At 43.4% G+C, this 20,934-nt stretch overlaps 1 protein-coding gene and 1 long non-coding RNA gene across 15 annotated transcripts in view; one reads left to right on the forward strand and one right to left on the reverse strand.

Annotated features, from left to right (window-relative positions):
* LOC308180859 overlaps positions 1-19,111 on the forward strand; it is an 84,505-nt gene extending 65,394 nt beyond the window's left edge. The window contains exons 3-5 of one of the 3 annotated variants that reach the window (XR_013941217.1): positions 12,457-12,614; positions 15,209-15,731; positions 17,360-19,111. This is a non-coding gene — a long non-coding RNA (uncharacterized lncRNA). Of the gene's footprint in view, positions 1-12,456; positions 12,615-15,208; positions 16,560-17,359 lie in introns of those variants that run through there. The other 2 variants (XR_013941219.1, XR_013941218.1) reach the window with 2 other exon arrangements.
* Positions 1,694-20,934, reverse strand: part of COL26A1 (collagen type XXVI alpha 1 chain) — a 188,476-nt gene continuing 169,235 nt past the window's right edge. For 9 of the 12 annotated variants that reach the window (XM_080563183.1, XM_080563193.1, XM_080563192.1 and 6 more), the window contains 7 exons: positions 20,709-20,801; positions 19,124-19,185; positions 16,566-16,628; positions 12,791-12,835; positions 11,027-11,071; positions 10,273-10,357; positions 1,694-6,827 (listed from right to left, as the gene is read on the reverse strand). In XM_080563183.1, the coding sequence (XP_080419309.1) occupies positions 6,655-6,827; positions 10,273-10,357; positions 11,027-11,071; positions 12,791-12,835; positions 16,566-16,628; positions 19,124-19,185; positions 20,709-20,801 (566 nt within the window). In that variant the 3' untranslated portion in view covers positions 1,694-6,654. The remainder of the gene's footprint in view (positions 6,828-10,272; positions 10,358-11,026; positions 11,072-12,790; positions 12,836-16,565; positions 16,629-19,123; positions 19,186-20,708; positions 20,802-20,934) is intronic. The other 3 variants (XM_080563187.1, XM_080563189.1, XM_080563188.1) reach the window with 3 other exon arrangements.

A 20,934-nucleotide genomic window follows, 5' to 3' on the forward strand; every position in this document is an offset into this window, starting at 1 on the left:
CTCAGCCCAAAATAGCGATGCCAGGTGTTCTCCATCCTAGCCAGCCCTGGCCCGTCATAGCCTAGACCTCTCTGGGGGCTGCGCAAAGGCTGCATGTCCTACAGATGCACTCAGGGCATTCAGCTTTTAGTATGAAGCTACAAAACGATCTAATGTGCGTGCACTGATGACTTTGTATAGATGGTGAAACAGCAGCAGATTTTTAGCCAGTGCTTTGCCACAGTGTGCAAAACACAGGCAGGTTCAAGACCAGGCATTTGTAACGTCACAGGCACCAGCTCTAACATTTTGGTCCTCCAGTATGGCTTCCATGAATTCATTCTCTGAGTTGGACTGTACACACATGCTTGCACATTTAAGAGGAGAAAATCCACTTAATTTGAAAATGTCTAGTAGTAAAGGCACTAGCACATCCTTCGGCGAATTGTTGCAGTAGTTAATCATTGGCATTGATAAAGGAGTGGATGGACTGCTGTGTGTTATCTGCCAGACAGTGGCCAATACGCCTTTGCCTTAGTACACTGTAAAGGATATGTGCTATCCAGTGTGTCACGTGGATCAAAAAAATGGGATTGGGTTTGTCTGAGGGTGCTTGATCTTATCCTAAAATGGGGGGGCAAAAAAACCTGCCCTCTGGCACAGCGGTTGGTCACCCTCCATCTCTCGCACAGAGTCACAGCGGTAGCTAAGTTGGGCCTCATCGGCTGCCAGTCTTTCTTTAAAGCCAAGCAGATTATTTCCTTAAGTTTGTAGTCAGGTATCTTCCAATCCATCTTTGAACCAACTTGTCATCTTTTTTTTTTTCTGAACTGGGTATACACCATCCCAAGAGGTAGAAATAGCAACCAGTCATGTTACCTCCCTACTTACTCTTCCTTTATAATACACACGTGTATTATAACCCAGGGAAGCACTGTATGAGAATGTCTGGCATCTGGTTACCTTGAGCATGTTCTCATCAGTGTTGCAAAAAAAAACCTGCATGAGGGGGAGGCCTTGACTCTCTGGACATTTCCCACTGTTTACAAGACAGCCTTTGCTACAGGATTGGGATCTGCATATCTACAATGTAATCTGATCAGTAGGGAAAAAAAATTAGCTGCAATTTATGCATCTTGTTTTCTTTAGGATGCAAAAACAAGTTCAGAAACCAGACCTGTCACCTCTGACAGACACAGCCCAGGTCCTTCCCTCACAGGGGAAAGCCTCCCTGTGCAACCAGCCAGGGACTTGTATCTAAATGGGTAGCTGTTCCCAGAGTAGGAAGTGTTTTAAAAAAGAAGTTCCTAACCACATCCTTGACTGACGGTCACATGAGGTGAAGAGTCAGGGCGGGGGGGGGGGGGGGGGGGGGGGCGTGTATCTGTGTGCACATGCCTGTATGAACCCAGAGGCAGATTCAGAGACGGCACAAAGGCAAAAGCAGCTGTTGATGGAGGACGCCGATGCCCAGTAGGTACCGGGGGCTGCAGGGAGGCAGAGGAGGGCACCTGTTGCTCCTAAATTCAACAATCACATTCCTTGAACTGGAAGAAAACACGAGGAAGGGCGGCAAGTGGCAAGTAACAACAGATTTTTAATGCCCACTCCTAAGCACTGCTGTACTCTCTCTGGCTGTTCCCCCGCATCCCCAGGATGCAGTTCACTTGAACTTGCTGTGAACACCGTAAATACAGGACACCTGACATCGTACTCATTTACAGTATGTTTATTTCTCAGTGCATTACATGAAAGGTCTTTGGTATTTGTGGGTTCTTGAATACTGTTCCCACTCTGCTCTGTAAGAAAATGCTGAATACAAAACATTCCATATACAGTAACAAAACCCATAGCAAATAAAGAGAAATAGATATTTTGAACAATAACATAGCAATATGAAAACAGGTAAGTAACCATGCAAGAGGTGGAACAAATAGGTTGTGTTTACAACAGAGCCTGCCATAAATGAATTCATCGTGTCAGAAGAGAGTTATTCTTGTCCTAAGTTCAGAACGTACACGACTGCAAAATGCTGCGTATGGCTGTCCTATTAACGACCAAATGGATGTATAGCTTATTACAGTGGGAGAAGCTGGGACCGTTTGCACACATACAAAACACACTGATATAAATAAAAAAATACTGTGTAAAATAACTAGTGAAAAAGTTAACATTTCCTTCTATGGGTGGGAATGTGCTTTGTGGACAATTATAGCACCTTTAAATTGCTTGGTTTCAAAGCAATCACAGAAACGGCAAGTAGTTTAAACCCCTATACCAACAAACACCAGAATGGAATGTAGTCTCGAATAACACAGAAGCTGTAAACATGGAAGAGAATGAATTTCCACTAAATTGTATTGAGAAGTAATTCCCGAGGCTGAATGTCTTTTGGAAGCCTTTGTCACAGTGGTTAGGTTCTTACATTAAAATAGTTCATTGCAGGGACTGGGACTGAACCTGAATCCCAGCGCCAAACTTTCAGAAAGCCACCTGTGAGCCATACGCTCGGCTCCTCTGAAAGCAGCACCCGTTCATGCTAGCTGGAGAATTGGATCTGATTTTTATAGCCTGTCCCTGTTCTTGTGGAAGGTGATGGCAAAATTATTGTGGCGTTTGGTGGGAGCAGACGAGGGTTCTTCTATTTTTTTCTTATTTCCCTGGGTTGCTATCAATTCTTTACAGTAAGTGCAGGTTGGATACTCTGGAGAGAAGCATTCTCCACCTCCCCCAGAGTACCAGATTGCTGGTGAACATCAGGGTGCACAGATTGCAGCGATTGTCAGTTGTGCAATGTGCTGCTGCTGCTTCTGGTTAGCTCAAGGCAAGGAAAATGCGTTTCTACTACCAGAACCGAGCGAAGTCAAAAACACATTGGAGTTCAAAGAAACATTAAGAATTTCAATGAAGTCTTAGGAAGAAAAAAGGAAAACAACACACTATGGTATTGCACAGTATGCATGTAAGATAAAGCACTAAACATTTCATTAAAATATATTTCTAAATGAGCACGCATCCAAAATAAATCCACTCTCTAAGTTACATAGACATGGCAAGATGCATATATGCCCTGGCTAAAATGAATCTTAGTATCCTGCCTAAGATGGAAAATGGGGTTGGAGTGGTTTGCTTAGGCATGAACATCATTAATGTCAGCGTATGAGGCTGTGTTCACCTTTAAAGTATATTTGAATTGGGACTGCACAAGAGTGTGGTCCAACTGTTGTGTAAGTAGCGAGGAATGAAACCCCAGCTGAGAGAGAAAAGTCCAGTTGGTGTAATCTAATGTCACCCGAATTAAAGATACAGTACCACATAAAAGAGGGATGTAGCTAAAAAAAGCAAGAAGTGTGGGGAGCAAAAAAATGACATAGCTCATACAGAAATCTGGAAAAATCAATAATTAAAACTGTTGCAACACAAACCTAACCAATCTTGTGACAGTTAGCTTGGCAGGAATAATTGCAAACAACTTCAATTAAATTTCCCATCATCTTGCCAGTTATTTGTTTTAAATAATTTCTTAATTTAAAAATTCCAAATCCCAGTCAGTATGAATGAAGAGAGTACTCATCAACCTAATGCAATAGCTTTGAATTCATGAAGACAAACTTGGACGAAGAAAAATTTCTCTTTCAATTCAATGTGAAGTCTCCAGAATATCAGAAACATGAAAAAGGCCCCATTGTACTCCTCCAAATTCAACCCTGTAGCTGCAGCACCAGTGAAACAAATTTTGCTGTTTCCCTTTTTAAAGATCGCTTTGGTTTAGTTTAGCTCCTGAAAGGGCCATAAGAAAAGCTTCTTAGTGCAGTGAGTGCCCCTAGCTTGCACCAACCTGCCCCGCATAGACATTTACCTTGCACTGTGATTTCTCCTCAGTCTTCAGGGTCTGACCTTCCAATGCCTGCAGGTAGGCATAGGGGGCTATCTCCCACATGCTGTGCCTTGTAATGGCCATATGAGCAAGACCAAGCTAGTCCCTGTTCAACAAGGAGGTAATCAAGTACTTCTCAGTTCCCACATGGCAATCAGCCTGTAACTGGGGAGACCTCTTTTTGTGTGTTTAATTCTTAAATGGAAAGATTATTCCAGGAATGTATCAGTGGCTGCACCACGCTCAGCTGTGCTAAGCAGATGCTCCAAGCCCCCTTCAAACTCTTCCCCACAAGACAGTGAATGCGGGGATGTGACCTGCTGAACAGCACTTCAGTCAGTCGCTGCATGTTGGGAAGTTGAGCCGCTTGGATTTGTGAGGTTTAGGCTGAGAGCTGGTCGCCAGCCTTCTCAAAGGCACTAATTAAATTCCACATTGTTTATATACGTGCTGTCATTAGAAGTAGCACTGGATTTAGAGTTACTGCTGGATTTGAAACTCAAATGTGTTCAAGAGACTTTCTCCTCAAAGGATTATGAATACAGGACCACTGCCTGAGCTCAGTAACCTGCTTGACTCAGATGTTTTGACTTGTTTTCTTATCTTCTGACTATATCACACTCAATCTATAATTCAGAGTGCAGGTACAAAAAGGAATACTGGAGCCCAGAGCATCAGCTCTTGGCAAACCTTTGCATTCGCTTCAAAAGTTGGAGTCTTGGGGAAAGAGAGCACCTGACTATACCTTGCCTTCAACTCCCAAAACTTTTGCAAGGCTTTGGACTTGTTTCTTTGAAATGTCCAAAGGAAAACTTGAGTACACAGAAGTACAGCGTGAACTACACAGATTTATTGCAGAACCAGGTCCCACCACGGGCACTGGGCAAGCAGTGTGAGGATTCAAACGCAGGGTAAGTGCATGTACTGCAGCCTTCAAGCCAGCTTAAGCCCTGGCTGTTTTTTATTTAGCTGTATAGCAGTAAAAACCTTCTCTATGTGGACAAGTTTCTCTGCTGCCTGCTCAGCATCAACTTGCACCATTTTGTGTGTTTTGAGAGGGATGGTTGGATTTCTGAAGAACAGGGCCAAATGAACCCATCTGGTAAGTTCAGTCGTTCAGGAGTAGCCTTTACCCTATTTCTGAAAATATAATGCTCTTCAGAGGAAAGATTTGGATGTTGTGATGTCTTCTGTATGTTTACAATGTATTCAGAAAGTTAATTTAACGCATGGCAAATGGGCTGGCAGAGCTCCTTCATTTTAAGGCTCATTTCCAGTGTAGCACGTGTTTCTGTTTTTACCTTAGGATGAGCACTTTGGGCGATGAGGGTTCCTGAACTCGTGGACCATACAGTTGTTGGTCTGCAACAGTTTTTGACAGAAATACTTGTAGGAGTATAGTTTGTCTTTTTCAGCTATCTGTATCTTGCACTAGGAACCAGACAGAATGAGACCAATTTACATGTCTGACACCATAAAATGAAAAACACAAAATTTGCTCACTTTTGTTCTGGGCAGAATTTGAAAACTTGGCAGAACAGTTAAAAATATATATACATATAAATATAGTACCATTGGTTCTGTTGATTAGTCTTACCCTTTCTAAGAAAATTCACTGTCTCCATGAATGACTTGTCCAATCTGGTTTGCACAGCAGGTGCAGTGATTCATTTGTCACTGAAGGGCAGGTCCAACCTCTTAAACCTGGACGCTGGGACTTTCCCCAAAAACTTGTTATTGCAAAAAGCAAAATGACTTTGTACTTAGCTCCTCAGTGCAAGATAAGCTTTTGACAAGACTAATTCCACAGACTGTGATTTGCTATTACACTGTCTCCAGATTCAAATGACAAGGATTTACCCACAGAATAATAAAAAAAGAAAAGTGAAAATACTTTTCCTTATTGATATAGAATTAAGAAACTATTGTGCAGTATTCTTTCCTGTGAATAGTTATTGCTACTACTTAAATTAATTTGCTCTGGATGTATGCACAAACTGAACACAGTACGGGAAAATTCTTTTGTAATTCCATCATACCTCATACATACTGCTCTAAATTTTCACAGAAACAGTCTAATCTCATTGAAGACAGAGCGTCAATGTACGCCATGAACATTTTCATCAAAAGTCCTTGCTCAGCCTGTCACAAATAGAAATAATGCCATTCACATGCAATCAGCAACATGAAAAGCCAAGATTTTGATGGTAAATTGCAAACAATAATCTGAATTTTCAGAGTAACAGCTTAAAATGTTCTTTGAATTTTCCAATTTGTTCTTTGCTTAAAAGAAATCCTTGCAGGTGAGACTGCTTTAATGGCCTATGAAAGCGGTACTGGTACCGTCAGGGTGACACCACCACATAAAATAAAAGCGGATGCCACCAACTATACCAACGGACAAGACTAAGGTTTGGCTTAGAGTCTAGTGGGACTGATTGTCTCACTCAGTTAAGCAGGGCTTTACTGAAGTGACTTGCAAGAGCTGTGGGGAAACAAGGGGAGGATTAAACGCTGGAGACACAGTCAGGAGGTGTCACTTCTGTAGACAGCTTCTGAGGATACCTGCCACCTGGTATTCCAAAGGCAAAAATGACAAAATCAAGAAAAACATTCATAAGACCCTCTCTGAGCTATGGATAAGACATTCCCTGCAATAAGGGCATAGTGTTGGACAGGTAAGGAAATCCAGTTGCCAGCACTACAGCCTCCTACCCACTTCATTTGCACTCTGCACTTAAGCACTGGGATACTGTATCTTTAACTGGTGAACCGGCACGGAGGACACGCAGATGCTCCTACTTCATCCGATTACTTCTCCTTTTGGCTTCACCGTCATCCAGCAGTGAAGAGAGGATCTGGTAGGCTTGCGGCTGCTGGGGTCCTCCACGTTTGATCTTGATGCTGGTTCGCAGAGGGGAACCCGGGATCACATCTTGTCCAGAGCCTGGCTCAATGGAAGACAAAGAGTCTGTAAGGAGAGAAAGTCACGGGAGAGCGCTATTTAAAAGGGGAGGCTAAGGAAAGAGTAAATGGGCCTTTGAATGACGCCTCTTCTGGAAGAAGTGTTGTCCCTCCTGATGGCTTTCCATCCACCGAGGAACTGTGGCTCTATATTTGCTGCCATCATCCTACTCCAATATTAGGCCTTTTCCCTCTGCTCTGTATAAACTCCTCAGGGTAAATGCTGTTACTGCACACAGCACAGCAGGTCCTGTTCCCGTTTGTCACTCCATTTACAAAGCACTGTTATTTTATTGATCATAATCTACCTTGGGCTACAACTACTACTCAGCACTGCCCACAGATTCCTGTTATTGAAGGATAACGCATTGCCAAGTGGTCACAAGGAAGTGCTGTTCCTGGGGGTGTAAGTACCATTTCACTCCTTGTAAAGGTGCACATTTTGAAAGGCTTGAGCCACCCGAGGCTATAGACAAATTAGCAATAAAACTGGAAATAAATATTAGCTGTCCACTCTCCCAGCATGCCTCGTGTTAACATACACCTCCTCTTTCTACCGCATTCTGCCCTACAAAGCTAAATATACATTTGACTACGGCCACGCTTTTATTTTCCCAGCAGTTGGCAACAGATGCTGATAGCATGACGCTGCCTCATCGTTTGGAATGCCCCAGTTTCTTTTTCCTTTTGCCTTCAGAGCTGGACATGGGCGGGTTTCCCTGCCAAGAGCTCAACCTCACAAGCCAGACACCCAGTCTTGGTTCATTCACATGAGGCAGCATTTCTATTTCAAGGGAGCGCTTAGCTGCAGGAGAATTTGTGCTGTGTTTGCTGGAAATAAACAGTGCCAAACAATTTGGGCTTTCTCGTGTCCTTCTGGGCTGCTCTCTGCAGTTTGCTAGGCCAGATAATTCAAGCTGCCCTCCCATTGCAGAGCAGAGGTTTGTTTGCTGGTATGTTTTGCCTTGTTGCTTGGGTGGCTGTGGTTTTGGAAACCACGTTGATTGTGAAGTTTCTAGGGAAAATGAGAGCATGCGATTGGCATTTCTGCGTGGGTTTCTAAAGCTGGGTGGAATTGGGCTACCCAGGAACCTGTGGTAAAATTCCTGACACCTACGGTGGGAACCTGACCAGATAGTTGGTGCTGGGTGATTTAAACTTGTGGTGCTGTTCACTGCAGGGAGGTCTATGCTCAGGGAAATCCTATTTTGTTATTTTAGATCTTTTCAGTTTTTTATTTATTTTTTTAACCATAGTCACATACAGGGATGAACACAAGGAAAAAAAATGCCTTACTTTCCAAGTTTTTTTTCTAAGTGGTATTTTTGTAGGGCCTCAATATGTCTTAAGTTAAAGAATGGAACTATTTCAAAAGCACAGAGTAAAAATATAATTACCTATACTGTATTATTGGATAAAAAGGGAACTATTTATATAAAGACATGCAACAGAGGTACTTAAACATGGCCTAAACTACACTATACAATTAAAGAAACATCCACTTTTGTTGATATACTTACATCAGTATATAGTGTATATATATATATGGATATAAGAAACTCATCTCCATCCCGAACAATAACAGAAAATATGTATTTGTCAGTAAAAATGGTTTGCTGAAATAACTGTGTCAAAATAGCAGCACCACACGCCTGGTTGCTGTGGTACTGCCAAATATAACGTATAAAATTGGTAGACAAGGCAGCTCTGCTGGGCAAACTGACATCTGTCCCCCAGTTCAAGACCCAGTGTCTATATAAGCTGCCCAAAGAGCTGTTTTTTTGTTGGTTTTTTTTTTTTGCTTTATAGTAGTATAAATGGAGGTACAAAGAAAAAGACCATGGAGGGCCGGACCCTGGGTCCTGTATCTCTGTGAAATTCACTGACTGTACTTACAGATTAGGTTCCCCTTCTACTCTTACCAGAAGAACGTACAGGCTAGGCATGGATTGCTGCCTAGGTAACCTAATGGGCATCCTCCTGGTACTTCCATCATGTCAAAGCAAATAAGCATAAAAACATCTCTTCCTGCCCTTGGTCTATAAAATCTAGTGAAAAGCTGAAGCAAACTAGGAGTAATGCAGAGGTAAGGTCAGGGTGACTGCGGTTAAATCATGGGCTCGTGATTCATGATTTCCCGAAAAGCTCTTGCTGCTGCTGCCCATTGCTTCTGGAAATAGTACTTTGGGCCTCCAAAAGACACATCTCCATCGAACAATGCAGAGCACTGCAGAGACCGAAGCCAGTTCAGCCACATAATGTAGCACTCTACATTGACACTATTTTCTCTTTGACGTGTCCAATGGCATTTTCATTTGAGCACCGTGCTGGCTCCAGAAGTGGCTCGTGGGCTCTCAGAGCCTGCTGCCTTACTGCATCATAACAGGAGTGCTTTAAGTCACTTGCTTAGGAATCTCTGGACAGTTTAACTATGTGTTTGCCACGTAAATATCCAAAGGCCACTTCATAATAAAGGCGGATGCTGATCTGAAGGAAGGTGTGGTAGCAGCTCGATTTACAAGCAAGGCCAGGAATGAGGTTCCACAGATCTGTTACAGTGTGAAAAGTGCCGGGGGACTTAGTTAGAAATGCTCAGCTTAGTGCCAAAGAACAGGCTTGTTTCTCAAAGGCTGGGATAGTAGATCCAAGTCGTATTATTTTGCCACTGCTGTGTTTCTGAAGGGAAGAAATTGGCACAGCAACTTTGGCAGCTGTGCAAGACTTGATCCTCAAAGTAGCATGAAGGGAGAAGTCTGACCTGTGATGACTGTATGATCCCACACACTGGTTAAGGGGAGAAAACACTCTTAAGGGGTGATGCCACGTGCTGTAACAGTGATGGGAGAGAAAATAGCCTCAACAGAAAACTTACATTCTATCTGAACGAAGAACGTGTGAGACTTTCTTTAACTGTGATCATGAAAATAGGTTTTATGTAAGTTGTAATGGCAAGACATTCATGGATCATTTGTTTTCCGGGTAACCTGCAGCACTGTTAGGACTTTCTCTGTAAACTATAGAGCTACACCAGGCAAGAGCCTCAGTGGTATTAAGGTGACTTAGAGGACACTATTAACAGCATTAAAAGATCTTGCCTAACAGCTTGAACAAGCAACCTCCCTGAGATGCTGGTAGGTGATCATGGGCGCAGCATGGATTAAGACGCTGTTCAGTCTGAATTGTAAATAAAAATTATCACAGGGGGGTCATTTCATCTGCTGGGGTAAAGCCAGCGTAACTAGGGCAGGTGGCGGAAGCTGTAGGTCCTCAACAGTTGCAAGCATCCTTTAAGTCATGCTGCATACCTAGTTTTGAGAAGGCTGCTTAAATAGATACTAGACAGCTTCTGACATTGACAGAGAGCTTAGGAGACTGGGAGGATATTTCACCATCAAGCAGCTGCCTGAATAGAGTCCCAGTTGTCTCGAAAAGAAAACTTTAGCGATGCTTACCATGAATTCCTATCATGTGCTCAAGAATCAATACCCTCTCAGCTAAAATCTTCAGAGCTTCTCGAAGTTGTTGAACACCTTCTCCCTGCAAAAAGGAAAAGAAAACTAACATCAGTACATGTTAGCGGAATAGGCTTCTTGTTCATGATATTGGCTGAATAACACCAAACTAAGTGTGAATGCTTAAAAAACAGAGAAGTAGTAAAAAAGTGAGATAAGCTGCAAGGATTAAGTAGGAATGCAGGAGAAATTCCTATTTATAGAAAATCTCCTCAGTTATACCCCACACTTGCAGAGCCTCTGGCTCAAAGCCAAACTTTTCACTTTGGTTCGTGTTTTTGCAGTAGGCCAAACCCAGGGTGTATATCTGTGTCAAACCATTATACCAGGCAGCTTATGTTAATAACTACCTGGCCTACCAACTGCACTACCTGGCAAACAGGTTTTGCTCTCCTCTGACATTTACTCTGAATGTCAGGGAGTTACTTGGGCTTTCCCTTCATTGGGACACCACGAAACTGTTTGGAAAGCACCATCCTGTTGTTGTCTTATAAACTGGAACAGTGGCGTGTATGCCCATCCTGATGGGCTTCCTGCTGCCAAGATTCGTATTCTTTCTGCTGCACTTTTGTGACAGGACCCTTGCCCCTCTCAAACCAGCCTGCCAGAGGGAATGTGGTTAAAAGACAGTAAAGAGATAAAAAGTAAAGTTAAAACAAAAAACAAAAACAAAACAATAAAAATACATGCTTACATCAGCACCTTTATCCCCTTCCTCACCCTTCTTGCCTGGTTCACCCTAAAACAAACAAGAAAGAGAAATTTGTCTCCATATGACTGAGGATGCTGTCCAGGATTACTTGCATCCCTTCCCTCCAAAGGACCAAATTAAAGGCAGAAGAGTTGAAGCAGCAGCAAACAAACTGACTGCCTGGCACTTCATGAGCTCTGTCCTGGCTCCCACCAGCGTCCCAGCAGGTCCCCCTTATTTCTTACATCGATGAACTCGGCTGGGGGTGGCCAAGCTGCAGGAGGGGCTCACTGCCATGGCCTGGCCCTGCCACAAATCTCAGCAAGCAATGTTTCAGGCCACAACACTGAGATAAAAACACTGTTCCCCTCCCCCAAACATGCATAGGCACATCTTTGATTTAGACCATAAAAATCCTCCATTCTGCTTTCATTAATTAGTCATATCACTTTCTGCCTCTGAAGATGCTCATTAAGCTTTTCTTGAACAAAGATCCCTACGTGCTGTGAACATCGGTCTGATGTTCCCCCTAACCAGGAAGTTCGTGCATTTCCCAAAGAACAAAAGACACGAAGAGATTAAACCACAAGCTAAACATAGAGGAAAAGCCTAACAAATTGCTGAATAAAACAGAGTGGAAATGCCTGGGCTCCTCAGACTTGTTTGACATCCCTGAGATATTTGCAAAGCAGGGAGTGGGGATGGGAGGCAGGACTGAAGAAAAGGTTGTGGGAGTTGCACAAAACGATGAGATGGAATTAAGGAAGGGTGAAGAGAAACCTCCCAGAGAAACAAGCAGCTCTCTGGATGCTGTCAGTCAAAACAACCAACTTGCTCCACTTGCTCACTTTCAGCCAACCTTCAATCCACTGGCTTGTTTGCACGCTAGCCACAGGTGCCTGTGCAGGCCTCTGTGTGTCTGTTCAGCTATCGCCAAGGAATCATTTGGCCAAGTCTCTTAATCTCATTAAAGGATTTCCAGCTCAGCTTGGCAGATCAAGGTGCAAGAGGGCATTGAGAGCAGCTGATGTACTCTGAGTTAACAGTGCCCACCTTTGGGCTCTGCTAGTGCCAGGACCTTCACAGGGCAGGGAGGAGGCTTCTGTCTGCCAAGCTTTGGCTGGAGGGGGATCTGCAAGCACATCTCCTCTGTTGGTGTGATGCCTTCACGACCACTGCTTTCCACCTCTGGAGAGCAGGACTCGAGTCACCAGTCCTTTCCTCCACTGTATGCCACTGACTGCCCTGTTGACAACATACCATTAGCAGAAGCCAGCCAGGTAAGTCTGCGGAGCAGAGATGCTAGCTTGCTTTGCACTGTGCAGTCTCTCTCTAAGAGAGCCTAAAGCCAGCACTCGCCCCACCTAACTAAATCAATGGGAATCTGTCTGCTCTGTCCTCTGTGATGACTTATTTTAATTACTGACTTCTAGCTTTGGGACCAAGACCCGCAGCTGGCAGGGCACCAGCTCTATCCCTTGAAGCACCCCAAGGTGAAGAAAGCCCATCAGATCGGTCTGATACACTCTGCATTTCAGTGCTATGCCTAACATGCAGGAAGAGTACGTTTCATTTGCAGAGCAACACTAAGGTAAGGCTTCCTATTGAGCACATCTCTGAGCTGGAGACAGTTGACCTGATTGTTGTGTCTGAGAGAGCTGGCTGAACCAGCTGCAGTCCAGCTAGGTGGTGTTTATGGTGCCAGGTGTGCCAGGCAGGCACCAAAACCATCTGGGTCTTGCACACACCCTCAAGTGCATCACTTACAGGAAATCCCTTAATGCCCCTCTCTCCAGTCAGACCTGCTTGCCCCTGTTGGAAATAAAGTAAGTGTCATTAGGAGATATTTTTCCATTTGACAAGAACATAGTGTCATTTCTACTAGTGGAATTAAGATGGCTTAATGAAAAACCTTAAACTTGGGATAATATGAAAAAAAATTCCTTTCCCTTGACATTATCACTTAGAGACAGCAAAAGAGGGTCATGGTTTTCTGTCAAGCATCAGCTCCAAATCCTATCACACTTTGGAGAAGTTTGATTCAATACAGAGCTACTCCGCTCAATACCCTCTCAGTAAGATGATTAGCAATTTTTTGAACTTTACAGCAGTCAGTTACATTATAGCAGGAAGGAATTTGGCTGGAGATTTGTTTCTTACGATACAGCATTCTTCTCTCTAGTAAAACGGACAGGCTGATGCTGCCCCAGACAGCAAACAGAGCCTAGGACTCCCACCAAGCGCTGATTTAATCTGCCTCCTGCTCACACACATCCCCCTGTTAACCCCAGCCGCTACTGATCAAAACACACGTAAGGTATTTTGGTTGATTTGTTTCTTTTTTCTGTTGTGCTAATTTTCACATTCTTCTCAGTGCTTCATCTTTTTTTTCTTTTTTTCTTTTTCTTTTTGTAAAACTGAAGCACTTTGGAATGGTATGTGTTGGTTTGGGGTGGTATGAAATGCCATCAAACCGAGCAGCTTTTTTCTCCCTGTTTTCCTCCATAGCTTTAGTTTCCAACCCTGGGGCAGGGCAGAATCACCGACCAGGAGAAGAGTTATAGATTATTTCATGAGAAAGCAGGAGCAGGAGAAGAGGAGGCAAAATTTAAAAGCATCTTTAGAAATCTATTGATGAAACAGCCACGTATTTAACCTGGCTCTTCTCCCCTAAACACACACAGAAACAAACCCATCCTTTTGTTCCTAAAAAACTATCTAGCTGGCGGCAGCTCTTTGTAGCATTTGCCAAAAAGGGAGAGCTGCTTTTGTTCCTCTGTCCATCCAACTGCTGCTTTGCGTAACACAAATGGGCCTCGGGCATCTCAAAACCATTACCGTGGAGACCTGTGCAGTGCGCAGCTAGCCAGCGCTACACAAAGGCCCACATCGACAGGAGGAGCACCAGGAGGAAGGCCCAGTTCGTCAGGTGCTCTGAGCGCCTTCAAAGGGAAATGCTCGGATTCTGCACTGGAGGGAGTAAGGGCTGCGAAAAAGCGCAGGCAGGCAGCAAATCACAGAGCGGAGACATAACAACACACTGAAAATGCATAACCAGGCTGTTCTCTGTGTCCAGGAGGAACAGAGAAGGATGTTATCAGCTTAAAGTGGATCAAAGGATATTTAGGCTGAACGTTAGATATATCTTTCATCCCAGGCCCTCAAGACCTGTACCTCTGAAGACTGCCTGGAGATGATGTGGTGCATCCCTCACTGGCACTGTTTAAGAATACGATGAACAGAAGCTGATCACAAGCAGCATGCATGTAGATGTGCCATCCCGGGGATGTGCTCAGACTGCTTCAGGTCTCTTCTACATCTGTTCTCTCTGAGATTAAGCAGGAAGAATGTATAATAACATTTTCTCATACCTCAATAGATATTGTCAACCCTCCTCTGCTTTTCTTTGCAGCTGCACAGCTCCTCCGCTCTGTGTAAAGCTAGCCCTAATTTGTATCCACCAAACCCAAATTGCAGCATGTAGTTGTCAAAACCAGCATTCAAATCCACACTCACAAAAGACAAAAAGCATACAGAACATCCTACAGAAATTCTGCCAGAAAAAGCTATCAGCTTTGCTTTGCATGCTAACAAAGAAAGGACAGGAAATAGAATTTACTTTTTCTACTTAGCAAGGCATTGTGACATTTGAAAATCTCATTTGTCCCAAACCTAAAAAGAGAGTTAGGATTCTGAACAAGGAGGGAATGAAATCAGAGTCTAAAGTATGCACCTGTACCGAATGGACACAGTACAACACAGCTTTTGGTTCAAAGGAAGTATAGTGATAGTCTTAGCGATATGGTTGAGCACAAACTAAAGCACAATGTTAAATGAATCACTGAGGAAGAGCTCTTATCAGTTTCCCGGATGGAAACTTGATGCTTTGCCATATACCATGCTTTTTTCTTTTTCTTTTTTTTTTTCTTTTCATTTCTTTCCTTTTTTTTTTCTTTTTAAATTGAAAATTAGCATCTAATGGCAATGAGCTGTAGTAGCTACCTGTTCTGAAATCTCATCAGTTCAGGTTTTAGTCTCTGTTAGAACCTTAAATTCTGGTTCCAGAAATGCATCGGAGCCTAATCTATTAGTGAAGAAAATAAATGCCTGAAGTGGGTGATCTGCACAAGGAAATTGTTATTAAAATAATACTAAGTGTCACTTAAAATGGTCTCTATCTTTCAGGTGGCTGCAGGTGATTTTTTATGCAAGAGCAGGAACAAAGCACCCCCAAAAATGTGCAAAGATACTCAAATAAAACTGAGCTTTTTGAAAGCCTGTGCACTCTACCCTCAGATATCCCCTTCTCCTTGACGTGAAGTGCTGCAGGAGAAACAAGCCACCTGGGCCCTGCTCACCCTACACACAGCCTGGATGGAGGAACGTAACCTAAGTCTGTCACTAGTTATTCTCATGAATTTGGAAAGTCATCACACTAGAGTTAACCAATTTGTATTTGCCTTTCTTAGCTCTTTCAGACTTCCCTCTGCCTTTTGGATTGGAAGAGCAGAAATGAAGGGGAAAAGGAGACGCTGTCAGATGGGGGAAGCACATCACCCATAGCCACCCACTGCAGACAGTGACCCCCACACTCACCTCCATCTATTGACGTGGCAGTAAAAGTGGCACTTGGAAGAACAGGGAATTTGTTTCCTACGGCACAAGGCTGTTGCTACATAGTCACTGCTGCAGACACAACATTTTACAGGTACCAGCCAACATTCTTCCTCTCCATCTTTCTTTAATTCTTTGACACTGTTCCACAGTAGGGTCTTAGTAATGGTCCGTAGCCCATCTGTGCCCACTGCTACATTTGGCAGATCTAATTGCTGAATGACCCTCCACCATGTACTAAGTTCTCAGATGATTTTGTGTGCCTAGTGCTTCATGAGGCAATTTCAAAGACCACGGCCTTTTGGAGAGTAAGCTTAAAAGAAACAGCTGTAGGCCTAAGCGCCTTCTAAACCCTTCCTGGTGCTGAATGCTAGACTGGGAATCTGACACAGACATATCCTGCTTAGATTTTTCTCCAGTATTTCCTAAGCTTCACCTGTTTGGAAACAAATTCAAACAGCCCTTCTTGCTACAGTCATTAGCACTTCAAGGCCCATCAAGGACTGAGGTATAGCACATTTTCTAAACATATTAAGAGCATCATTTAACCTGGGGAATGGCTTTGGTTCAGGAAAAGTCTGATGAGTTTTACCATGTTACTGTCACAGATGGAAGAAGTCGGACCATCTAACATACTCCAGACTAAAGAGCTTTGGTTGGCAGAAGAAAGCTGGCTTCTGCCAGGCTGAATATTCCAGGGATTTACTACCTGCATCTCTTTAAGGAACACCAGACTCTGTGCAAGCAATTCAACCTTTTATCTGTTCAGTAACCCCTCATCTTGTTTTTTTGAAGAAGACCTAGAAACTCTGCATTTAAATTTGGTCATGGCTGCAGTCCCATGGAATTTGAAAGACCTGTTGTATGTAATTTCTAAGGCATTAACCCAGATCCTGCTGGGAATCAATCCACATATGTAAAACCTTACTCTCTCTCCTCGGTCTCCTTTGGAGCCTTTTGGCCCGGGTTGTCCTGGAGAGCCTGGTAAGCCCTAGAAGAGATGCAGAACAAGGAGAAATTAACTTCTATCATGAATTCTTTATGAAGATGTAGTGAAAACATTTCCCAGTGATCTTCAGCTCCTGAAAACCTCATATACCCATTAAGTGATAGGGCTGGATTCTCTTTTGCCCGCAAGCAGCAACAACGGAAGCTCATTTTGCAGATATCCCGAGCACTATATTTTCTGCATATCCCCTCTCTTTGGGTCTTTTAATGAACTGCATGCCACTGATGTAGCATTTTGTAAGGGGTCAGTGTGGCAGGATAGTTCTTGTTCTCAGTGACTGAGAAGAAATTAATAAACAGATGGTATGGTTGGCCTAAAAATCCCCACTACTTTCCTCCTTTTCATAATTGCCTCAGTGGGTGGCATGAGTAAGCATACATACCTGAAAATTAATTGGATTGTGCAGTGGAAATTATTTTGAAGCGATTCGCTCACCCTAATAAACAATTTTCAAATTAAGCCCAATCTCTACTAATAATTTTTGCTCCCTGGGTTGAATAAATCTATAAAGCAAGTCACCAATGGATATGAAGGGCATTGTCTCCAGACTTCTACTAATTGAACTGCTTGGCAAAAATCTATCAAAATTCTTAAATTACACAGCCAGTGAAGCCACGGGTATAAACCAGGCAGGAAGAGCACAATATTGTTTGTTTATATTCTGCATGTCAGTTCCACATGACCATATGCAAGATGCTTTTTTCCACCTCAAGTGACTTGCACATCTCCTTGGAGACTGCAGCAAAAGAGCCCCCTGCTCCACTCCAGACAGCTGGCGATTTAAGCCAACCTGCTTAACAACAGCTCCCAGAAACCACCAGCAGCCAGAGAAATGGGCTGTCTAGGCACAGCTGCAAGGAGCCTCATCATCTGGTTATGCAGCCCAACAAGATCAGGGACTAAAGGAGGAGCACTCTCCCAGCTTGGAATCATAGATTCACAGAATATCAGAGTTGGAAGGGACCCGCAAGGATTATCAAGTCCAGATCCCGGGTCCCCAAAGCATGCAGCTTCATCTGGGAGGCAGCAGTGCCCCACATAAACACGTTGCTCCTTGCCTGCAGTCAGTCCTCCCCTCTCACCACCAAGCTGCGCAGCGACCTGGCCTCCAGCTTAGCTACTTCCCCCCTGGGCCCACAAAAGATTCAGAAATTCAGGCCTGATTTAGGAGGCTAACTAGGGCTGGCAAATGAGGTAGGGCACAAACCAGACTTAGCCCCATGTCAAACACAGAGCATGAACAGAGCTCAAGTGCCCGTAAGTAACCTTTGCACTTGACAGCTCTCAACATTGAATTTTAGTGTGTGTTTACAGAGGGAAGCTCAAGAACACTGAATTAAACAAATCTGTTGTAAAAAATAAAAATAAAAATAAAAAAATAAAGCGTGCTGCATGTGAAAAAGCCAGACTCTATTACAGAACCTATTTATGAATTGTGAATTACCTTATATTTAATCACGTTAAACTGCAACCGTCATTTTGCTGCCAAATTTCCCACTGTGTTCATATCTATCTGGAGTTTCTCACCGTTCTCCAGAGCATTCACTAATTGAAATGATTCTGCTACTCTGGCAAAATTTCACTAACCTGCTCTCCGTTGCTTCTTCAAAGTGATTAATAAATACATAGTAAAAGTCTCCTTTCTCTAATTTCTAGCAATCCCAAACCTGTCATATCAGGATCTGAGTTACATCCATCGTCTAAATTACTTAACCTTTCCCTCTCTTCTGTTCTCTTCAGTCACTTTCATCTCCTTAGGCAGGTCAGATACCTTTGAAATATTTGATGTCACTGGTTTACCTCCACAGTAAGAAACATTCTTCCCCAAACTTGAGTCCCCTTGTATCAGCCAGCCACCATTTGGAGCAGCTTGGCAGTTCATTATTCATCATAACTTCTCTTCTTTCCTCTTAACCTTTTTTTCATCTGTACGAATAGTTTGCCCTCCTATCATAAATTCTTTTTAGGTTATCACACTCCATGATTATCTTCCCCTCCATGATTTTTGTATCAATATCTAGTCAATCAAACTGATCATAATTTGTGATGTTTTTACTGAGTGGAAAGTGCTATTTCCAAAGAATTAGGCTTAAGAAATTCACTTTGGTGAAATGGTGAATTCTCATTGATACATTTTTATCCTTTTTATGTGTTCCACAGGAAACACAGTATTTTTCTATCAGTTTTAGTAAAGCCTATGTCAAATCCTTTGCATCAACTCAGGCTACAGTAAAACATTTTGACAGAGTAACAGCAAGATGTGTTGTTATGATTAAGGGAAAGCCTGGAAAGTGCAACCATTTCAACTTCTTATCCTACTTCAGGATGAAAAACAGGTATTAAAATCACAGAATTTCACTGGGACCAAGACATCAGATCCAAGATTTATAAAGTACTCGCTCTCTTTCTGTAATGAGAAGATGCTTCACACCTAACCCCCACCTCTTCCCCCAGCCCCAAAGCACTAAAACTCTTACTTGTGATCCAGGGACTCCGATGGGTCCTGGGGGCCCTTTGGGTCCTGATGCGCCTGGTGGCCCTGGTGGGAATCAGCGTTTGAGATAAGTTTAAGGAGACTTGGAAGGACCCTAAATTCCAAACACATGCACTTCCTTTCATTGTTCTTCATCTCCCAGTGGGTGAGAGCCATTCATCGGTCACAGGACTACAGCATAAGCACTTCATCATACACTGGGTCCTTGGACACCCACATCCTGATATAATATATCCCTATGCCCTAGGGAAGACCTTAGAGCTCTGGGAGGAAGAAAAGGTGAAAATAGGGCAGGAAGGATATCAGCAACATGTTGCATTTCCATTGCTTAAAATAACAACTCTCTAGAAATTTTAAACTAGTTCCATGAACCAGCTGCATCAGAGCAAACTACTACAGTTGCTGTTTCTGAAATGGAGGGAGTCCTGTAGGTGGAAAGGCTGCAAGCCTGCTGGAGTTTGTCTCCCTGGTATTGTCAGATGATGATGATGTTCGTTGATGACGAACATGAAGGAGACAGAGTTTGGACACAGCCTGAACAGGAGGCCAACTGTGGCAAAGCAAAGTGCTCTTTTGTTCTTTGCATGCTTACTCCAGTGGCACAAAATTCATTTTAAATCTGTTCCACAGAAGAGGTTGCTTCCAGGATGTGTCAAACACTGCCTAAACAGGTCAAATTGTTTTATACAGTCATGTAACAGATTCATTGCTTTCGGAAAAATAATTATATCCCAACAGTAGCTGTTAAATTATACCTGCAAATGGGAGACAGGGTTTTTGCTTAGTCTGAACTTAGCAATACTCCTCTCTGCTTTAGTTGTCACAACCCTTGAGACGAAACAATGTGGACATTATACACAAAGTACAGCTGAATCAGCCTCAATCATTAATGCCCCATACAAATGCTTAAGTCAGAGAATAAAGGAACTGAAGGATAAATGAAAGGCCCTCATAATGAAGGGAAAATCCTTTTCTGCAACTGATGGGAGTTCACTCCTAAATATGCATCATACAGGGAAGTGCTGATGTTTGCAGGAACATTATCATTTAAGCCACCCATCAGCACTGAGAAACACAACACTTGCTAAATTTTCATCCCAGCTTCTGATCTCAGTTACGCTGGTGCAAATCTGGAATGGCTCGAAATAACTCCAAAGTCTGCATAGATATCACTGAGGACAGCTGGCCAGATCCTGCTCAGTAGAGCTCCACAGCAAAAGGACAGGATTGCACCAGCAGTGAGAACAGCTCTGCTCTCACAGAGGAGTTCCCTGGACAACCCATTCTTAGAGACACTCCAATTATTCCCTTCTCAGGATGTGTCCTGCCAAGGCAGTAAGGAATTGCTGTAAGTTTAAAAAAATAAAAAATCTGCTGCTATCCACGGATAAGAACTGGTTACTTCTTGCCACCTTTCCCACTCCTGGACCCTTAGCTCCACAGCCCTTCCAGTGAGGACCACTTGCTTTCCTTTCAGGCATCCCACAGACCACTTCACTCTCCAGCAGAAAATTCTTTCGCTCATCTTCCCCATCAGTACAGCTTTGCAGCTCCACCGAGTGTTTTACCTGGAGGCCCTATGGGCCCTGGGGCTCCCCGTGGTCCTGGCAGGCCAGCCATGATGGTGTCTATGACGGTGGAGGCCAGCTGGGGTTCTCCATCTGTGTTAAAGAGCAGAACAGTTAGTGGCCCTGCAGCAAGAGCTGCCCTGTCCCAGCAGGCGGGACTTCTCTCCTAAATCCTCTGGCGCCTGTTGCTGGTAAAGGGCAGGCAGTGCTTCTGGATACAAAATCT

This window comes from Anser brachyrhynchus (assembly GCF_964034855.1).
Source record: "Anser brachyrhynchus genome assembly, chromosome: 20".
NCBI lineage: Eukaryota > Metazoa > Chordata > Aves > Anseriformes > Anatidae > Anser > Anser brachyrhynchus.